This window comes from Psittacula echo, assembly GCF_963264785.1.
Source record: "Psittacula echo genome assembly, chromosome: 7".
Taxonomy (NCBI): Eukaryota; Metazoa; Chordata; class Aves; order Psittaciformes; family Psittacidae; genus Psittacula; species Psittacula echo.
In genome coordinates, this window is record NC_137740.1 from 10,871,584 (window position 1) to 10,890,927 (window position 19,344).

The 19,344-nt window shown below is 42.9% G+C and overlaps 1 protein-coding gene across 5 annotated transcripts in view; it reads right to left on the bottom strand.

Annotated features, from left to right (window-relative positions):
* Nucleotides 1–260: 260 nt before the first annotated feature.
* MAST2 (microtubule associated serine/threonine kinase 2) overlaps nucleotides 261–19,344 on the bottom strand; it is a 192,412-nt gene continuing 173,328 nt past the window's right edge. For 3 of the 5 annotated variants that reach the window (XM_080623790.1, XM_080623789.1, XM_080623793.1), the window contains 10 exons: nucleotides 18,622–18,744; nucleotides 16,292–16,401; nucleotides 13,756–13,910; nucleotides 12,268–12,572; nucleotides 8,742–8,957; nucleotides 6,735–6,961; nucleotides 5,146–5,268; nucleotides 4,240–4,376; nucleotides 3,827–4,014; nucleotides 261–3,125 (listed from right to left, as the gene is read on the bottom strand). In XM_080623790.1, coding sequence (XP_080479916.1) covers nucleotides 1,048–3,125; nucleotides 3,827–4,014; nucleotides 4,240–4,376; nucleotides 5,146–5,268; nucleotides 6,735–6,961; nucleotides 8,742–8,957; nucleotides 12,268–12,572; nucleotides 13,756–13,910; nucleotides 16,292–16,401; nucleotides 18,622–18,744 — 3,662 coding nt within the window. In that variant the 3' untranslated portion in view covers nucleotides 261–1,047. The remainder of the gene's footprint in view (nucleotides 3,126–3,826; nucleotides 4,015–4,239; nucleotides 4,377–5,145; nucleotides 5,269–6,734; nucleotides 6,962–8,741; nucleotides 8,958–12,267; nucleotides 12,573–13,755; nucleotides 13,911–16,291; nucleotides 16,402–18,621; nucleotides 18,745–19,344) is intronic. The other 2 variants (XM_080623792.1, XM_080623791.1) reach the window with 2 other exon arrangements.

Here is a 19,344-nt window from a genome sequence, read left to right on the forward strand (position 1 = left end):
TTTGTTTTTAAAACGGGCAGATATGGAAAACTCAGCAAGTTTCCCAAGCCCCAATTCAGAAATGTTAAGGAACACCTTAAAATCCCTACTTATTTAGACTCACCAAGAGAAGGAAAAGTCTCCAAAGGCCATTTATCATCGAGGTAACTTTGCCTGACACATACTGGAGAACATGCAGCTACAGAGTTCTCTACTTTAAAACCAACCTACAAGGCACCCCTTTCCTGGGGTCATTTATTCTGAGGCAGGGCAAGTTGTGAATTGAAGCCAGAGAAAACGTCACTAAAATTATAAAAACAGAGGGAAAAGTTGCCAAGTGTCTCATAAATGATAAGTAAAAACAATCCCCCCCCAAACAGCTTTCGGATTGGAGATTTCTCTTTTGGGTAATTCCATTGAAAACTACTTTTATTGGGTTTAAAGAGCAGACACAGATCTCTCTGTGGACTCTCTAAGGACTCTAGGATCTCTCTAAGGACTGTGATGCACACAGTGACAAAGAGCTCTCACTTGCACCGAAGAGGGTTTTGTAGCTCCAGAATAACTTGCAGACGAGAGTAGTTTCTTCTCCTTGTCCAAGGATATCAGATTGTAAATTCAAAGAACAAACCTGGAATTTGCGAATTTCAATGGCATTTTAAAGAGAAAATTGAAAGGCAGAAATTTAAAAGTAAGCTGCCTTTTTTTGTACTCAGATCTTTTGGGATCTCAAATAAATGTGGGATTAGAGGGAAGAGCACAACAGGCCCTAAACTCAGGCAAAATAAAATAGTCTGGAAGGGGAAAAAGTAAATAAAATAAAACAAACAGTTTCTTAAGCCCTGCTTTAAAGATACCCTGTTCTAAAGAGACCTCAAACGGCAAGCATTACTGTGTACAAAAATAGAATAGCAAGGATGAAAAAACACAAAAAACAGTATGAAAAAAACCCTCCCAAAAATAGATGTACACAAGTTCTATTTTATATTAGTGTATATTACAAAATTCAAACATGCAGTCTCTATTTTGAATGTAGAATGCTCCAGTCCACTAGTACCAGGGATGCTGCTATGTTTTCTTTACAGCATCATCATGTGACAGGGGAAAGTCTTGTATTTTTAACTGGTTTCCAACCTCTTTGCTTTTCGCTTGCGCCAAAGTCCCTTCCTTTGAGGGCCTCGTGCTGCCATCTGGCAGAGAAGAGGCTCTCAGAGCTGCTTGTCCAAGAGCATGAGACAGCTCTTTCGATGGAGTGATTTTGCAGCTACCTCCCAACACTTCAGGTGCTTCAGCACTGCAAAAAGTTGCTTCCTTTTTTGTCACCACAGGACACGTTGCCTCCCAGGGCTTGGCTGAGTGTAACGACTCTGCGCAGGATCCGCTCCTTGCAGTCAGACTGTCTGTGCTAGATAGTTTGGCCTTCTCTTGACACGCTCCTGCTTGTGAAGTTTCCTGTCTTTTTTGTTTCAAATCCCTCTCTTCTTTACAGGAGGCACCCAAATGGGGGAAATCCTTTCTCTTTTCCACCTCTCCAGAACCAGACATACTGAGCTTCAAAGGGCCCAACACACTCTGAGCTAGCGGCACTAACTGAGACACGGAGAGAGCTCTTTCGATAGCACCGGGGATGAGGAGCGTGGAGGATACAGGACCTGCTGGGCTGGTTTTGCTGGCGGTTGGAGCACTCTCTGCCAGGGACGAGCTGGGCTGCTTTTCAGCACAAGGACTTTTTTGAGACACCTCACTCGGGCTTCTAGGAGACAGAAATGAGGGGCTGTGCTGTTCTGCAGGCTGAAGGGTCTCCCTGCAATCCTTCTCACTGTGATCCACAGCGCTTACCGAGGGAGGAGTGCTCACGTTTGCCGTGCACCATGAAGGAAGTGCCAGCAGAGGTTTAGAGTCCTGTTTTTTCTGGCTGCTTTCTGTTAGCAAAGGGTCTTTCTGGTCAAGCTTACTACGTGAGGCCCCTGAAGAGTCACCTTCTTCAAGTTCCAGGAGTTTGATAGATGGGCACTGTATACGTTCTGTCCGATCTACTGGTTTCTGAGTACTTGTAGTTCTCCCTAGGCCTTTGATTGCTTCAGAAGGTTTGTCTTTTGGACCAAAACACTCAGAAGTTTTGTTTTCTGGCGATTTTTGTTCCTTTGCAGTTGTTTCTGATCTTAGTAATGGCTTTTCTGAGTCAGCTGATTTTTGTGGAGAAGTTCTTGGGAGGATCCCTGATGGGGAAGGCTGCACACTGATTTGCAGTGGCTCTGAAACAGGCTTGGCTTGTTGATTATTTCCCTTCTGCAAATCTTCTGTACCTTTTGGGTCTTCAGGTAGAAAGGCATCATCTTCAATACTATCCTTGCTTTCCAATTTAGACGAAAACTTATTATCCTCATTAAAAGAATCCGAGCCTTGGTCTCCGCTGTCAGGGGGCTTGTCGAGTCTTCTCCCATCCTGACTATCTTCTGAACCATCATCCGTTTCATCTTCAGAAGAATCCACTTCCCTGATGGCCTCCTGCTTTTGCAGAGACTCCCTCCTCTCCACCCTGTCCTGTCGGATAGCACCCAACTTCCGTGAACTCGGCTTCTGCAACATCCCTTTTTCCGCTAGCCCAAGTTTGCCGCCTGTTGTTTCATTCGCAGATTCTTGTAAGCTCTGGAGGCTAGGATCCCTCTGTAGCATCTCCTTCTTAAATTCAGAGTGCGAGATATCCAAGCTATGCTTACGTGAGGAAGCCAGCTTCTTCTCAGAAGAGGAGAGCGAGGCAGCCAGCTTCTCGGCTGACTGAACTCTCTTTAGCAAAGGAGACCTAGGGGGCTCAGCACTTTTGGGGCGAGAAATCTGCCTCACCAGTGGTGGAGAGGAGTGCAGCTTTACTGGAAAAGACTGAATAATACTGGAGCTGCCAACCGAGTGTCCTGGTAAAGGAGATGGGGAGCGCTGCGGCGATGTGGACTGCGGGGTTGGTGATGGAGTGTGAGCTAGTGGTGACAGAGGGATGTTTCCTGCAGATTTACGCCTCGGAGATCTGTACTGCCTCTGAAGCTTTGGTGCTAGTCCATGCAGAGAGCTGGGGCGGATGTGTCCAGAGCTGGCTGGAGAATTGGGAACGCTGGAACTGGGAGAGCTGCTCTGGGAAGAATTGCCACCAACTTAAAAGAGAGGAGAGAGGAAAAAAAAAGGAGTAAGAACATTCATATATATCTGACCACTGAAACAAGTTATTGAAAATAAGACATGCAAAATCAAGACAAAATGCCACATTACCACAAAGCACTGCTGCAATATTACAAGGTAATACTGCATGGCTTCTGATGGAAAAATCCCATCATTGCCACACAACGCCAGGATACAGTAAGAAACACTCTGCTACCAGAACGTTTCTCCTGAAAGATTTCCTCCAAGCAGATAAACCAAGTGTTCCATTGCTATTCTCAAGACACAAATCTCTTTATTCCATCAGCTGATTCAATTTTCAAATACGATTTTGCCACATTGTTTTGATTCCTTTTCTCTGAACTAATACAGAAAATGTGTCAAACGGCTACAAAAACACTGCAACTTACAATAGACATCTGCTTCAAAGTGAAGGGATGGTGAAAGAATGCTGTAGTACAGCAAATGCATTCCTAAAAGGATGTATGGATTTTCATTTTTAAGTGAATCAATGAAAAAGAATACATCCACCCTTAAGGTAATCGACATCACAGCTGTTGTTTCACTTCACAAACAGACCTAATACCTGCTGCCGTGTATTTTACTTCAAAAATTAATCAATAAGCACAAATCTTCTCCAAGGTTTATCTGTCTGTGGGGATGTTTCGGGTTTGGTTTGCTTTGTTTCTTTCTTTACCTGAGTGCACAGACTCAGGAGTGGATCTGTAACTCTGTGTTGGCGACCGAGGAGACAGGTTGTGAGTTGGAGAGCCAGGCACGCTTTCTCCAGAAGACAGAGAACGGTTTAGTGAAGATAAACTCCGGCTGGTGTGAAGCAGTGATGCTTGTTTAGTGATCTTCCTCAGCAAAGAACTCTTCTTCTTACTGTGGAAGAGCATTCAGAAGTTGTTTACAAGCCCAAATGATTTATTTACCTTTATTGGCCCACTTCAGTCAATTTTACGGGACAGTTAAAGAGAAAAAGAAAACAAAAAGAACTGAAAGATGTATCTGCTGATATATATTATCTGAAAATTGATTTGACAAGATCTCTCTTACATTATGTTGGCTCTCTTACATTACGTTTCAAGGAGAAACAACAAAACAAACCTTTCCTGACCATCCTTAGTTTTGCTCTTCTTGTTCCTACGAGCCATCTTGGATTTGTAGCTGGCTTTTCGGGCTGGACCAACTTTGATGGATGTGTTCTCAAATGGTGTGGTGGAGATGGACACTTTATTTCCACTCTGTCAGAAACAAGACACAGAGGCATCGCTTAAAACATTGCTGTTTGAACCAGATCTGCAGGCTAAGCAGGTAGGCTGCTAGTTTATTGCTGCCTGCCATTTTGTAATCCTCTGTCAAACTCCATTTTCCCCTTTGCATTTCCAGCTATCATTTATTAAGGAATTGCTGAGAGAGCCCTCTTTAGTCAGGCTTTCACAAATGATTAGCTCAGACCCCAGCTGGTAGGTAAAGCTTCCCAGAGCAGACAGAACACAGCATCTGACCTCTCCCATTGAGATCCCAACTGCTTCAATTTAATACTTGTAATACTCGGAAACTTGAACAAAGTGATATTCTGTCACCAAGCCTATTCCCAGTGCTCTGGCTGATGGCAGATGTGAGCATATCAGGCATCTATCATGCTGAATCTGCAACCCAGAGCCTGGCTTGTCTCATCTTAAAAAGAAAAGGAAAAAAAAAAAAAAGAAAAAATTAATCCTTATAAAATAATTTTTATTGCTCCTCTATTTGCAATCCTGAAGACTTCTGCCTTTTGCAACAGTCCAAACCTCTGGGTTTTATTTCTGCAAATGGATACAGCTCAGAGCAGGTATCAAAACACAAGTCATTTAAATGGATAATTTTAACACCAACCATTACAAAGCTGCTTCTAAATACCAGGAGGTGCTATGTCCATACTTGCATTTCAGACAATGCCAATTAGATACCTATAATGTTTTAAACAAGCTGGATCATCTTTTCCAAGATATAACAGTGCTGAGTCCCTACCTTCAGAATCAGCTCCACCACTTCTGTGTGCACCAGTCCATTGACCGGCTCCCCATTGACGTGGGTTATTAGATCCCCTTCACGCAGACCTGCTTCATGTGCTGGGCCCCCTTCCTCCACGTGCTGGCAACAAGAAGGGGATGACTGATTTGAGAAAAGGAATGTACAAGACTGCTGACCAGATCAGACTCAAAGTCCATTCATCTCATCTCTGCTGCAGCCAGCACCAGCTGCTTCAAAGAAGGGTGAAAGAAACCACAGATTGGCACAACCAAGCACAAAAATCTGCGCTCTTCCACTCCTTCCCCAGCACCCTGCCAGTCTTCTCTCAGTCCATCCATCCAGGATGGTTAAGCTGACCAAGCGACCAGCTCCTCCCAAAGAAAACGCTTAACACACTTCCAAAAATTTTCAGCACTCGGGAACATTAACTAGATACTCTTGATATCCAGACAAGCATTCAATCTTTTTCAATTCCTCTGCCATCTCAAATCCAGCATCCTTCCATGGACATGCTGGAACCCAAGGCAGCCAACAGTCTTTTAAATAAGACTCTGTGTCAGGTGTTCAGGGATTTCATCTCATCCCAAACAGCGCTTCTTTTTCCACTCTCCCTCCTTTATTAGCCTATTCAACATCGTATCTTTTCCCCCATGAACACACTGCCTTTCCCCATCGCTGTTCAGAAGGGTAAGCCTTCTTTACAGTGAGGAGACAGATATGCTTGAGAATACTACAACTCTCCCTCTACCCAGAAAGACTACAAATCAGTATCTTGGTAAACTCAGCATTTTTCAAGGAAAGCAGAGAGAAGCAAGGGAAAAATGCAGCTTCAATTATTTTCTAGGTAAGAATGAGTGTTAAATAATGATCAAAGCATATGAAGTCCAAATTGTCTAACAAACACAGAGATACAAGAAGAAAAATGAATAACCTCTACCCTGACTCCATTCTCCCTAACTACACAATATAAACAACACTGCTTTGGGGAATGGATCCTTCCTAGAAGTCATACAGGTTAACAAAAAAGGAACACAGAAATTAAGTACCAGCCTCAATGGGAAGGAAGAGATACGGACATGGAAACCAGACCTTTCAGCACAGCACAACACTAAGCCAAGAGCTGAATCCCTAGGCAATCAACATAGCAACAGTGATGCTTTAAGGCTTGTAATCAATTCCAAGTGACTGCTTGGAAAACCCAGTGGACCAAAGTGATCAGAAGCTGACTATAATCACCAACATAGGTGTGAATAAATCAGCTATGAGTAGCCCTCATGCAACAACCCCAATTAAGAGAAAAAGGGTATGTACACAGAAACATGCTTTAAAGTATATGCCACAGGTGAAAGAAGGTGGATTCATGTTACCAGGGAAGAAAGAAGGAAAGAAAGGTTGCTGTGGTGCTGTGATGGGCTTGAAAACCGATACAGGTAAAATCCAAAGTTATTATTTATTTTGGAAGGGTTTCTCCCACCCCAGAAAGAAAATAGGGTGTCAAAATACAACTTACAAAGATAAATCCCACACCCCTGGCTAAAAGCATTTCTGGCCCTGGGGGTACTCCTTTTAGAAAAGCAGAGACATACCCAGACCATGTGATGCACAGTGTAGATATCACTGTCACCCATATAGACGCGAATGGCACGGAGAGTGAAACCGTATTTCTTTCCAGCCCGATGGATGATGATTGGTGGTTTCAGGTTTGCAATAGCAGGAGAAAAGTCGCGGCTGGGTGAGGAGTCCCTCGAAGATGGGTTGGAGGATAGAGAATGAGGTGACATTGGACTGGCCAATGGAGAACACGTGTGGTGATCTACAGTGATGACACAAAGGTGGGCAAAAATTAGGAATGCAAGCCTCCAAAAGAGAGAAAATTCTTGTTAGAGAACAGCTAAGAAAACACCTCTCCCAATGCTCTTAAAGCTGCTGGTCTTCACCAGAGCTGGGTCTGCCTGCAGCTTCAACTAATTCATGCTTTGAAATATGAAAATCAACAGTGTTCCCAAAAAGCACATTTGGAGGTGTGTATTTAATACAACAGCACTGCTTGCCTAGGCTTACGGTTGGGTCACAGTGTTTACCTCTCTTTCAGGGATTTACAACCCATCATAAACATTTGCTCTAGGCACAATCCTGGAACACCCCCTTTTCAAGGTTATGACGTATTATCCTTCTCCAAAAGATCAGGTAGCCTCTAGATCTTGGTGCAAGTTACATGTTGGTGCTGAGATGAACCAAAATCAGTTAGTATTCGCACAAAAAATCAGTAGGCAGTCAGACAACAACCACATCCAGGTAGTTTTGACAGTGTTTTAAACTCACTGCTCTAAAAAATTAGCTACTGCAGGGACTCTGTTACTGAAAAAACACCCCAAGTGCATTTTTAGAGTGTGTTTCCCAACTGAACAGCCGGGCTATCAGCTAAACTATCTGACCCTGCTTGCTCGTGGAACAACATCCACTTTGAAAAATACAAAGCAAATACAGAACTCTTGTTTTAAAGGGAAGCTGGTCAACATCAGTAAAATAAACCCAAAGAGCAGGAATACTAAATGCAGCTGTAAAAGATAATCTCTAATCCATTAAGAAACACCTGCTGAATTGCCCAGCACGTATTTACCTGGCAGACGACAGCAGCTCTGAAGGAACCTTTACTGGGTGATTAAATACACATTTTAGAGATTTTCATGAGGGAGTTCGTAGTTTGAAAAGCAACCAATGCCCAAACCACAAGAACTGTAATGTGCATCACCATGACAGTGCCAAGAAGCAGTTGCATATCTGCCTTCAGCTCCCCATCTGAGAGGGCAAGGCACTGCTCTGCCAGCAGGTTCTGCTGGGTTGGTGCTCATGGACAAGCTGTAATTCCCTCTTCCCAACTAGGCAGGAACAGGTACAGCCCTGGAAATACAGCATGGTCCTTATCCTCTGGAAAAAGGGACAAAGTCCTTGTGGGGACAGCCTCCCGCTGAACCGGTCTGTCATGGCTTGGCATGGTTGGGCTCACTAGAATTTACCATCTGACATGAGGAATTGTCAAGATCTGCCTCTGCTTGGAGACAGAGCTAGGCCAACAAGGTGAGCTATTCAGCAATGACTCACTTTGTGAGACACTCACACCATTGAATTCTTAAACACTTAATCTCAAACAAGTTACCTGGAATTACTGAAACTTCCTGGTGCATGAATGCACCAGACACCTTCAGTTCCCACACAGCGCTGTAGTTAGCATGTGCCCCCCCAAAAATAGTACTTTGACGGTTAAAATTGTTCCATGTCTCTACACCTCCTTGCTGCACCATTGTCTAGAGACCAGCTAGGAGCCAATTTAAACAAAAGTAGGGAGAGAATAAGGCCCAGTTGCCATTTGCAGAAGCTGCAGTCAGACCACACACACAAGGCTCCTGTTTGTGGCAAAGCAGTACTCATTATCCTGCTGAGTAGTAAATATTAAACCGATTGTAAAAGTTAGATCTCTCCCCTCCTGCCAGCGAGGGCATTATTCCAGAAGAGCAAATGGGGAGGCTCTGTCTGCACACCTTTTGTTCAGTGCTTGCAGATTCTGACAATGCCTCACGCGAGGCATTCCTTACCTGAGGGAATCAGGAGAGACAAGGCAGTAGCGGATGCTGATTTAATCACTTTATTGATAGGTCTTGAGGTACGTTTCTCCCCTGATTCCCCAGAGAGCAACCTGTGTCGTGCCCGCCGCACTGCCAAATCGCTGATGGCTTTTGGAGTGGTAAAGTCTGGGCCTTCATTGCTATTACTGCGAGCTCGTGGATCAGAGAAATCTGCAGTGCTCCCAGCTACAGTTTAAATTAAAACAGATTAGAACCACAGGGAATTCCTAACAGTCTATTCCCCTACAGGCAAAATACATTAAATCAAAGTCATGTTTACATGAAGTCCAAGAGTAAATTTTCCTAAGAAGAAACCCCAGGGCTTGAATTTTTATTTACAGAAATGGTGTTATTCTGAATACAGAAAATTAGCAGCTTCTGTTCTGTTGGAAAAGCTCGCTAATGAAATCACGTTGCTGAGTAGCAGTTACATGAATCCTAAAGCTGCGGTGCAGTTCTGCAGGCAAGTCATTTCAATGGGATCGTTCACAGATGAAAACAGCTTTATGGGAAGTGCTCCAGTTTTACAACCAGCAAGAACTGTCAATCTTTAAGTTAAAACTGCCTGTAGTAGAAGAGCCAGGTTCTACTGGAGCTGCACATAAAAAATCCATTTTAAGAGAATATTAAAGTACTAAAATTGGGGAAAGTAAAAACGTGGATTGCAAAGACAACCTCAATTTGCCCCCTTCTGTGCACCACTGCAATTTAGTCTTAAATTACTTAACCTGCTATAATTATATATAAAATGCAAAATAATCTTGAAAATCAGACTGGGCATGTAACAATGCTGAGGGCTGAGGGTGCTGTACTCAAGCTCAGTGCCTCAGTTCCCCATCTGATGCCTTCAAGGGGCTCTGTGAAAATACATTAATTAGAATTTACAAGGTGCTTAGAAATGAAAGTGATGAGCATCACAGCAAGTCCACAAAGGAAATTAATCATTCTGTCTTCAAAAGCAAATTCTAAGCAGCGTGCAATAAATAAAGCCTTAGGGCCACATTTTGAGCAATGAGGACAGAACAAAACATTGATCATCGTTATTTAAGTGGGCACCACTGCTCTGCATACTAAGTCAAGCAGGAAGTACCATGAAAATAAAAATTCAAAGCACCATTCCCACAGACCTCGGTACAAGATGCCTGTTCCACATTTAACAGCCACAGAGCTTCAAATAAGGCTCCCAGACAATGAAGAACCCAGAATCGGAGGCTGCGTGTGAAAAGGCTGTGATAAACATTAGCAGAGCACCTCAAGACAGTGACAGGAATTAAATCCTTTCTTGCAGTTCCCTGCCTCTGACTTAACTGTGCAGACCGGGGACACTGAAGCAATGGTATCCCTGAATCCCAGATTAGAGACTGCTCTAATGCATTAGGCTCAGGGAAGCAGCTGCCCAGGGAAGCTTCATTTTTTGCCTATTTCAACTTGTAGATACTTGTATTTTGTAATTAAGGTGTTCTTGCAATTTTTAGTAGCATGTTTCTGGTCTTTTAGTATGAAATTTAGAAACTAAGGTTGCCCTATGGCACCTATGTTATCCAAGTATGTGGCAGCTTACTTCCTTCACTCCTACACCTCCTCTCACGGGTTAGTGGCAGACATGATGGCAGCATTGGGCCTGTTCTGGAAGGATGAGCCAAAGCAGAAAATGGGACAATTTTGAAGGAATTTCACAGACTGGATTGCAGAAGAAGAATAATGAGATGTGGGGTTCTTTGGCTTTAGTCTGGAGGTGAATTTCCTCTAAGGCATTTCCACCTTCTGTTATCAATTCACCATCACATCTGCCCAGTGCCCTTCACTTTGTCCTTGTCCAGTCTTGCTGCCATTCTGACTCCTTGCCCAGTACTCATTTCGCCTCCTTTCCATCCTCAATGCATCCACAATTCCTTTGCTTGCTTGTTCTCAGGTTCATCCAATAACTTGTTTCTTATTTTCGTAACCCAGCTAATCCTTGTTCTTTAACACTACAATCTAGTTCTTCCCCTAAATATGCCTTCCTTCTCAAATACAATCATAGAATCATAGAATGGTTTGGATTGGAAAGGACCTTAAGATCATCCAGTTCCAATCCCCTGCCATGGGCAGGAACACCTCACACTAAACCATGCCACCCAAGGCTCTGTCCAACCTGGCCTTGAACACTGCCAGGGATGGAGCATTCACAACCTCCCTGGGCAACCCATTCCAGTGCCTCACCACCCTCACAGTAAAAAAATTCTTCCTTATAGCTAACCTAAATCTCTCCTGTTTAGGTTTGAACCCATTCCCCTTTGTCCTATCACTACAGTCCCTGATGAAGAGTCTCTCTCCAGCATCCTTACAGGCCCCCTTTAGATACTGGAAGGCTGCTACGAGGTCTCCACGCAGCCTTCTTTTCTCCAGGCTGAACAGCCCCAACTTTCTCAGCCTGTCTTCATACAGGAGGTGCCTGAGTCCCCTTTATTGTCCTCGTGGCCTTCTCTGGACTTGCTCCAATAGCTCCATGTCCTTTTTATGTTGAGGACATCAGAACTGCACACAATACTCCAAGTAGAATCTCATGAGAGCAGAGCAGAGGGGTAGGATCACCTCCTTCGACCTGCTGGTCATGTGTCGTTTGATGCAGCCCAGGATATGGTTGGCTTTCTGGGCTGTGAACCAACCTGCCAACCTTTAATTCAACTTCTCCAATCTCTTCTATTGGTGCAAACTGGCTTTTTTTTTTTCGTCCTTACTGCTTCCCACCGGTTCCCAGCTGTTCCTCTGTTCTCAGAAACAGGCAGCTTTGTCCTTTGTCTTTCTGGTGCCCTGAAATGGTCAGGAGCTGGTGACACTCAGCACCCAGAGCCCAGCCCTGCACTGCAGCAGCCCAGGGCACCATTGCAGGGAAGGCTCAGCTCAGCCAAGTGCTGGAGAATGGTCCCAGGACAGTCAAAGCTTCTGAGAAGTCAAAACCTGGCTTCTAAGACCCAGTCTACTAAACTTAGGATGCACTTTTTTAAGCCTGCAACTTGGCTCAATTTTGGGATATTTGGCTGAGACAGCAAGTAGCACATCCCTGACACAAACCTCACACCCCAGCAAATTTCAAGTCTCTACTTCAGAAGTTTTTGATAAATAAACCCACAGGAAACAGGGATCTGTTAATGTGGTGGATACCCATATTCTCCAGCTCCAACTCGGCAGTGATCTGCTCTGATGAATGCTTAAAATGATGCTGCCTTAGGTAGGCACACAGTAGTTGTAAGGAGGCATAGATCATATGGGTCTCAAGCATGAGAAGACCCTAATAATTTGAAGTGCCAGGACTGAAATATAAGATGTAATTTTGAAGAGATTAAACCACTGATGTTATTCCAAAGTCAAGCACATCCACAAAACTATACTTAAATAACCACTTTGCAAGAGACCTTTACATCATCTACCATCCAGATCCACAGTTTTACAGTTAATGTCTGAAAGCTAAGAGGGTTTTCTTGGGGACCACAACACCATCACACCAAAAACATACCTGTCAACGTTGAGGCGCTGCTGACAGCCGTGGAGAGGGTGGTGGGTCCAGCATCACCTTCCAACTGCAGCTCCTGCTCCACAGGCTGTTCTGGAATGGGCACTGGCAGCCCTTCCCGTGACTGCACGGTGGATAAGAGCATTCCCTCAGACTGTGGCCTTTTGAGAACAGTTCCCTCGTCCTCAGTGGAAATGGCAAAACGGGGCATATCGAGAAGCCCCGAGCAGCGCCGGCGGACGGTCAGGGGTGGGCTGGAGTCACTCTCCGTGTGTGAGGATTCAGACATAGACAAGCGCTTACGTAATCTAAGGGAAAAACCAAGACCGAGGCCCTCAGTCAAGTTAGGAGGATAATGAACATTAAAGAGTGAGAATAGTACACAGACCCAACTCACAAAGTTGGAATCAATTTAGGGTGAAGTTAGGAGACCGAGCCACATCATTAGGACTTAGCACAGACTTGGGCCACCACCTGAGTTTAGATTTCCAATATATTCCATTGTTAAGCTTCTAAGAGAGGAAGGAATAATACCAAAGGAAAGTACAGTTCAATAAGATGATATTAAAGATTATAAAAACCACAATTACAAAATGTAAATCATCATCCATGCTCTTTTGGGAATTAGATGGCCTTTTCTTTCAAAGTTGCTGTGAATCTGAAGCCAAGAAGGCCTGATGTAAGATGCACGTGATTTAAGAGTGTAATCTATAACTTTTTTCTTTTTTCTGAATCTTGTAATGCCAACCAGGAGTTACACAAAATGTGACACAACCATTTTTAAGGAAAGGTTGGCAATTATTTCAGGAATGCTAGAAATGTGGTGGATATCCAAAATCTGGGTATTAACATATTTTACTGACATTTGTTATTAGAAGACAAGAGGTTTTTGGATATTCTGAGCTTTAGAAACTCTGGACTTTCCCAATATTTTCTCTCACTTGTGACAAATGGCAAAAGTCTGGCCACACCACACTGTGGATTCACTGATGTTTAAGAAACAACTGCTGTTGGGACGCTTCTGATGTAACTAGTCGTCACACAGATTAAAGCCTTACTTAAGGTTATAATTCCTTTACATTCATTCAAAGTACTTGGCATAAACTTAGGAGATGTTAATACTTAACAAGATGCATTTAAGGACCATATCACTTCTACGTATTGTTTTTATTACAAGGATGGTGAAACACTTGCACAGGTTGCCCAGAGATATGCCACATCCCTGGAAACATTCAAGGCCAGGTTGTATGAGGCTTTGAGCAACCTGGTCTAGCGGAAGGTGACCCTGCCCCACAGCAGAGGGGTTGGACTAGATGATCTTTAAAAGTTTCTTTCAATCCAAACCATTCTATGATTTTCAGCTATTTATTCCAGGCTTCACCTATGGAAATACATCGTATGAAGCATTCCTGACCTAACACTGGTCACAGAAAGTTTTGGCGCAGGTCAGATGCTACAAGAAACCAGAAGGCTTGGTTCTACAGAACTTACATTTCTGGTGACCCAACCACCCAGCTGCGGTCTCGGCTCTTCAAGCCACCAAGGCTGTCCAGTCTGTCATCTTTTTCTTCACTCAGACTCCGTTTAGTTGGTGGTGGAGTCTTCCTCTCTTCATGGATGGAAAGACGTTCCATGCTGCTGTACACCTGCATATAGCAAAAGGTCCTTCTATACAGAGAAAACAAACCTACATGGCCTTTTCTGATGAAGGGGCATAATCTCTTCTCAAAATGGAAGATATTCTCCAAGGGCATGAACATGGCAACGTTCTTTAACTAAATAACACAGTGCAGATGTGACATGCTCAAAGTGTGCCAAGGAGGAAAGCAAAGAGACAAACTTGAGAAACACTGAACATACTTTTCTACAACAGCATCCAACCTCTCTCTTCTGAAAACAGCCCAGCACACCACAGAAATACTATGACCTTTTGAAACTACTTGATTTTAGTTTTTAACCATTCTCAAACTCAAGAAGAGATATTGCTAAAGTAGGCTCCACAAGTCTTGAAGGCTGGCATCTGGATCTTGAAATCTCGCTACGCAAATTCAATTCAGTGATAGGCATCACGCTCATGACCCCATTTCATTATCATCAGTCTATCAGCATTGCCCCAAGCTTATTTCAGAACAAAAAAGTCCTGTCCTCCTCAAGGAATCTACTATAATGCTGACAGCTTAATGAAAGTGCCTTTCTTGGTTTTACAGCCGTCTTTAAATAATTAAATGATTAAGCAAAAAAAAATCCATCCTTTTAAAACTACACTTGACTGTGGACCTAATTTACATAAGAAGAGATTAATGAAAATAATGTTATTAAAAATTCAGAGCATCAACAAGATAACTATTAATAAATCATATGGCTGAATTGTCAGACAAGAACTTCAAAATATAATGAGCCTTTTATGCCTCCCACATTACAAATGCTGTATAATTTCCCAGGTCTTAGAATAAATTCATTAAAAGTGAACTTTTTCTTTTTGTGGCAAAACCACTGAACCCTAAAGAAAAGCTTCAGTCTAGCAGATGAATAATACTCATGGTGAGAAAAGGCAGGAAAAAAGAAACCCTTACATACTCACTACAACTTTTTCAAAACCCCAACTAATCCTCAGGTCCAATTTTGAACATACTTTTGGTGATGCAAATCAGGAGCAACTCCATAAAATTAATGGCAACTGTTACTTAAACCACTGTAGCCCAGCTGAGGACAAAGAAGAACAAACTGGTGCTTCAAAACTGCTTTCAGTGGTGGAAATCTGGAGGAACTGTCACGACAATCTGAAATACCTGTCAGAGGTCCTAAGTAAAATTCCTACTCCCGTCTCATTAAGAAGAGGAAAAGACAATTCATAGTGACCTGACCTCAAAACAGTGTTTCTTCTCCCTTCTACCCTTCCCCAAACATACTGAACCACCCGCACAGACCTGAATCCAGAAAGCATGGCTGGAGGGGACCTCCAAAGGGCTTCCTGTCCATTTCCTCACCTCAAAGCAGAGCCATCTCTCTTCTAACACCTGACAGATGTTTCTCTAACCTGTTCTTAAAAGCTGCCAGAGATGGAAATGCTCCAAATTCCCCAGGCAACCCACATCAGGGCTTAATTATTGTTCCACATTGGAAATTACTTCTTACAGTATATCCTATACATCCTCTGTGCCCATCATTTCCTATCAGGTGTGTGTAGAACAGGAAGACCAATGTACTTTCATTCTAGCAGTTATGTATCTGGGAACACATTAGGTTTTATGTTTTGTAGATCTCGGATCATCCTTGTTGCTTTCCTCTGGACTCTCTTTTACTGGTCCCTGTTCATTTTCAAGAACATTGCCCAGAACAGGACTGAGTACCCAGATGTGGCCCTCCTAGCACTAAGCAGATGGAAAGGATTTCTTCATTTTCCTTGCAGAAAATATTTATGCTCTCCCACTATGGCAACTGCCTTTTTGCTTCAATAAGTTGGCACATCTAAGTCATGATACATTATATGCCCAGATCCTTCTCTTTCAAACTGTCACCTCATCTTTTGTTCCTCAGGCTGTATTTGAGACAATAAACGATAGCAGAGGTGCAAGCTTCACCTGTGCTCTTACTACATGGGATCTCTTGGATTTTAGACCCTTATTCCAAAATGCGAGAATCAATTTTCGTCCTAATACCATCTTGTTACCTACTGGAAGACCCTTTCAGAATGACATTGTTCAAAGAAAATAAGCTTTGGATGCTATCTAAGCCAGCATCCAAGTCATTAGTAAAAACATCAAACTGTATCAGAGACAGAAGAGACCTCTGCAGTGCCCTGCATATTAACGAAACATGAAGAAATACAAAACTTTATTCTCCAATTATTCTGGTACTCACCTTCTAAAAGGCCACAGATTATCACAGAATAAACAACATATACAGTTTTTCCTTTCCTCAGTTTATACTAAACACCGTGCAATCCCCAAACATATCAACTGTATGACTAAAATCTACCTCATATGAAGCTGTGTTCCTCTCTTTCAACAAGTCAGCATGCTCCTACCTTGCTGAATCTCGGCGAGCATGAGGAAAACTGCCGAATTTCCACATGATCATCATCATTAGTGTCTTCCTCTTCTTCCGAATCCAGGTGCTGGTACCGTTCTGAACGGGCTGTGAACAAGGCATGGCACATGTCATCAGTGCAAGGACTGGTGGTAACTCTCACAAAGAAAGTATTCCTACTTGTCTGTTTACCAAGAACTTTGAGTGTTCATATACCATGCAGGGTATTTTCCTTAATAACGAAACATACCCAGCCAGTTTTGCTCATTCTGTAGTCAGCAGTGCAGGATACCTCCTTGCTACTGAATTTATCTTATACCATCAGCTGTATTAGATTCTAAAAGCAGCTGGTATTCAGCGGGTGTCTAATCCTGCAGACCCTTTGTGGTAGGGATACTTCTTCTCTACAGCAAACAATCATATGGAAGGAAACTGAAACAATTCACTGTTCCAGTTTCCAATAGACAGCTTTTTAACTGCACAAAGTCTGTCCTGCAACCAAGCTTTCTTTAACAAAACAGAAATATTTACCCCCTAAAATATTTCCTCTTCTCTCTCCTACAACTAGCAAAAGGATTAGGTTTTGTTAAAGAAAACAGGCAAGCAGCCAAGATGCAAAGCTATTTTTAAATGCAAAAATCTAAACTGCCTCCTAAAAGAGATTTTGTGCTTTGAGATTTGCAGCACTGGATTTCTAAGCCAGCCACATTGGATTTTGAGGGGTGGGTGTTAATAAGTTTGGCTACAGGAGGCTGATAGCTATACTGAGCCAAATTTGCTGCACTGTATCAGCCAGAAAGCTACTTCTATAAATTCTAAATTTTCCTCCATTAGGGTTTATAACAGCAACACCAACTTTTATCAGTGTCTGTGTGAGATATTCTCTGATGTCAGAATTCCAGCCTTCATAGAGGACTCACATCAAAGTCACCCTGATAACCTCCTGAGCGTGCCTCGGTACTTGGGGAATTTGCCATCATTCCTACTTGACAGACCCAGTGATTTGCACCACTGAACATTATGTGGTGCTTTTACCCAACAGGATCCACTTAACAGCTGCTGCATTGTACTTCTCCCAGTGACTGACCCAACGCAGTGACCAGAGTTTCAGTGTCCAGTAAGTCCAGTTAGTGGTGCGAACACACCACCACCTTGGTTCCTACATGTATGTGGTACCAATACAACCTCAAACTATGCAAAACACACCTCAGCCCCTCTGCACAGCTTGACTCAAATTGCTCTCTGCAGCAAGGACATGGAGATTTATCGAATTATCTTTCTCTTCATCCTACTCCTAACCTAAAAATCTATTCCCCAACTGGAAGAGCACTGTCTAAACAGGATCATTGCTCCTGCAGTGTGGCAGCAGAGGGCTTGGAGGCAGGCTGCTTTCTCCCTCTCTCCTTGAGCACAGCACAGGAGCAGAGCACAGATGTGCTTCACATGAAGTAAGCCAGTCCCATGGCCCTAGGAGAAGGATGGAAGAGATTCCACTGAAGTAAGGCAGAAGTTTCCATAGTTCAGGAAACTTAAATAGCCTAGCATCATCCTGTGCTGCAGCTGGAGTTGCGGAGAGACCCCCTCCTTGACCAGTGACACGCCCAAGCCCTTTCCACCTGCTCAGCTCCCAGTGTCAAAATGAGGAAAGCTGGGGAACAGAGGCTCTGGGCACAGAGACCTCTCCATCCCTCACATGGCACTCCTCCCTCCTCTTCCAAGAGCACTGACTGTCTGGTGCTTATCTGGAAATACCAGGAATCCTACATAGCACGGATACCATGGCAGTTCCCAGACATTTATACACACCAGACAGGCACTTCACTTCATATCTCATTAGAGTGAGTAACACTAAAATAAGGTGATACACTTGCAGTGAAAATAATTGAAATTACTTCAAATAAGAATTTTCCCTACATACTTGTCTGCAAGGGTTAGGGCTTGTTTGTTTTATTTAAAGAAATATTGGCTGAAAACAGACACTAGGGAGAGATAATAGTGCTCAAAAGCTCAAGAAAGTTGCATTTACCAAATGCTTTGGAAGTATTGTAAGAAACCCAGCATAACAACTGCAGTACCTCTCACTGCAGGGCCATGGCTGGCAGGACCACAGGCACCAGTGAAAAGCCAACTGACTTCAGCAGCAGCATCTTTCCATTTAAAATTAATTTGCTTTCAAAGAAGCCTTACCTGGCATTGAGCAGAAACCTACAAAAGCAACTTCCATCAAATGTTTCATTCCATTTCTACCAATGACTTATCTCTAACAATTTCAAAAATGAAATATGCACAAAACCCAGGATGCCATTTAGGTTGAATCTTCAGTCTTACTGTCAAAATAGCTTGTGTCATCCTCAGATTCCAACTGTGGGATGAATTCAGCTTTCTGTCGAAGTAATCCATTCCAGTCCAAATCTTTAAAGAACCGATGCTGTTTCACTTCAAAGGCACTACCTGAAATAAAGCATCTTTCATTGCAGAGTATTTCTTTCAGCATTTGCATAATGAGAAAAAACAAACCCTAAAAATATCAAGAGCCTAAAAGAATGTGCCCAAGTACAACTAAGTACCTGGAGTCCATTTTCCAAGAATTTTGAGTAACGACTTATCCGTTTACCAAAGTGGTGATACAGGATAAAATCTGAACAAGATTTCCTCCTTCCCACCTCCTCCTCTTGTTTAATGTCAATACATGAGTAAACTGGCTGGAAAACAGCATCTGCTGTTACATTCCACGCAAGTGCAAGATTAAGAACTAATTAACATCTTAATTTAAAATTTCCAAGCTCTAAATACCATCTTGTTCATAGCTAAATAAAGAGCAAACTCAGAAAGCACTTAGCATGAGTGGCTCCTCTGTCATGAATAAACTCATTCATGTGCTTAAAACAAGGCAGGGGCTCACCTATCTTCCTGAATTAGTATCTTTTGATATTAAGCTCAGAAGCCTGGGTACCCAGAAGGGAAAACTGGGGATTATCTGACTACCAGCATATGCTTTTTTTTTTCCAAATGAAATTAATATTCATAAAAGATGCTGCTGTCTTCTTTAAA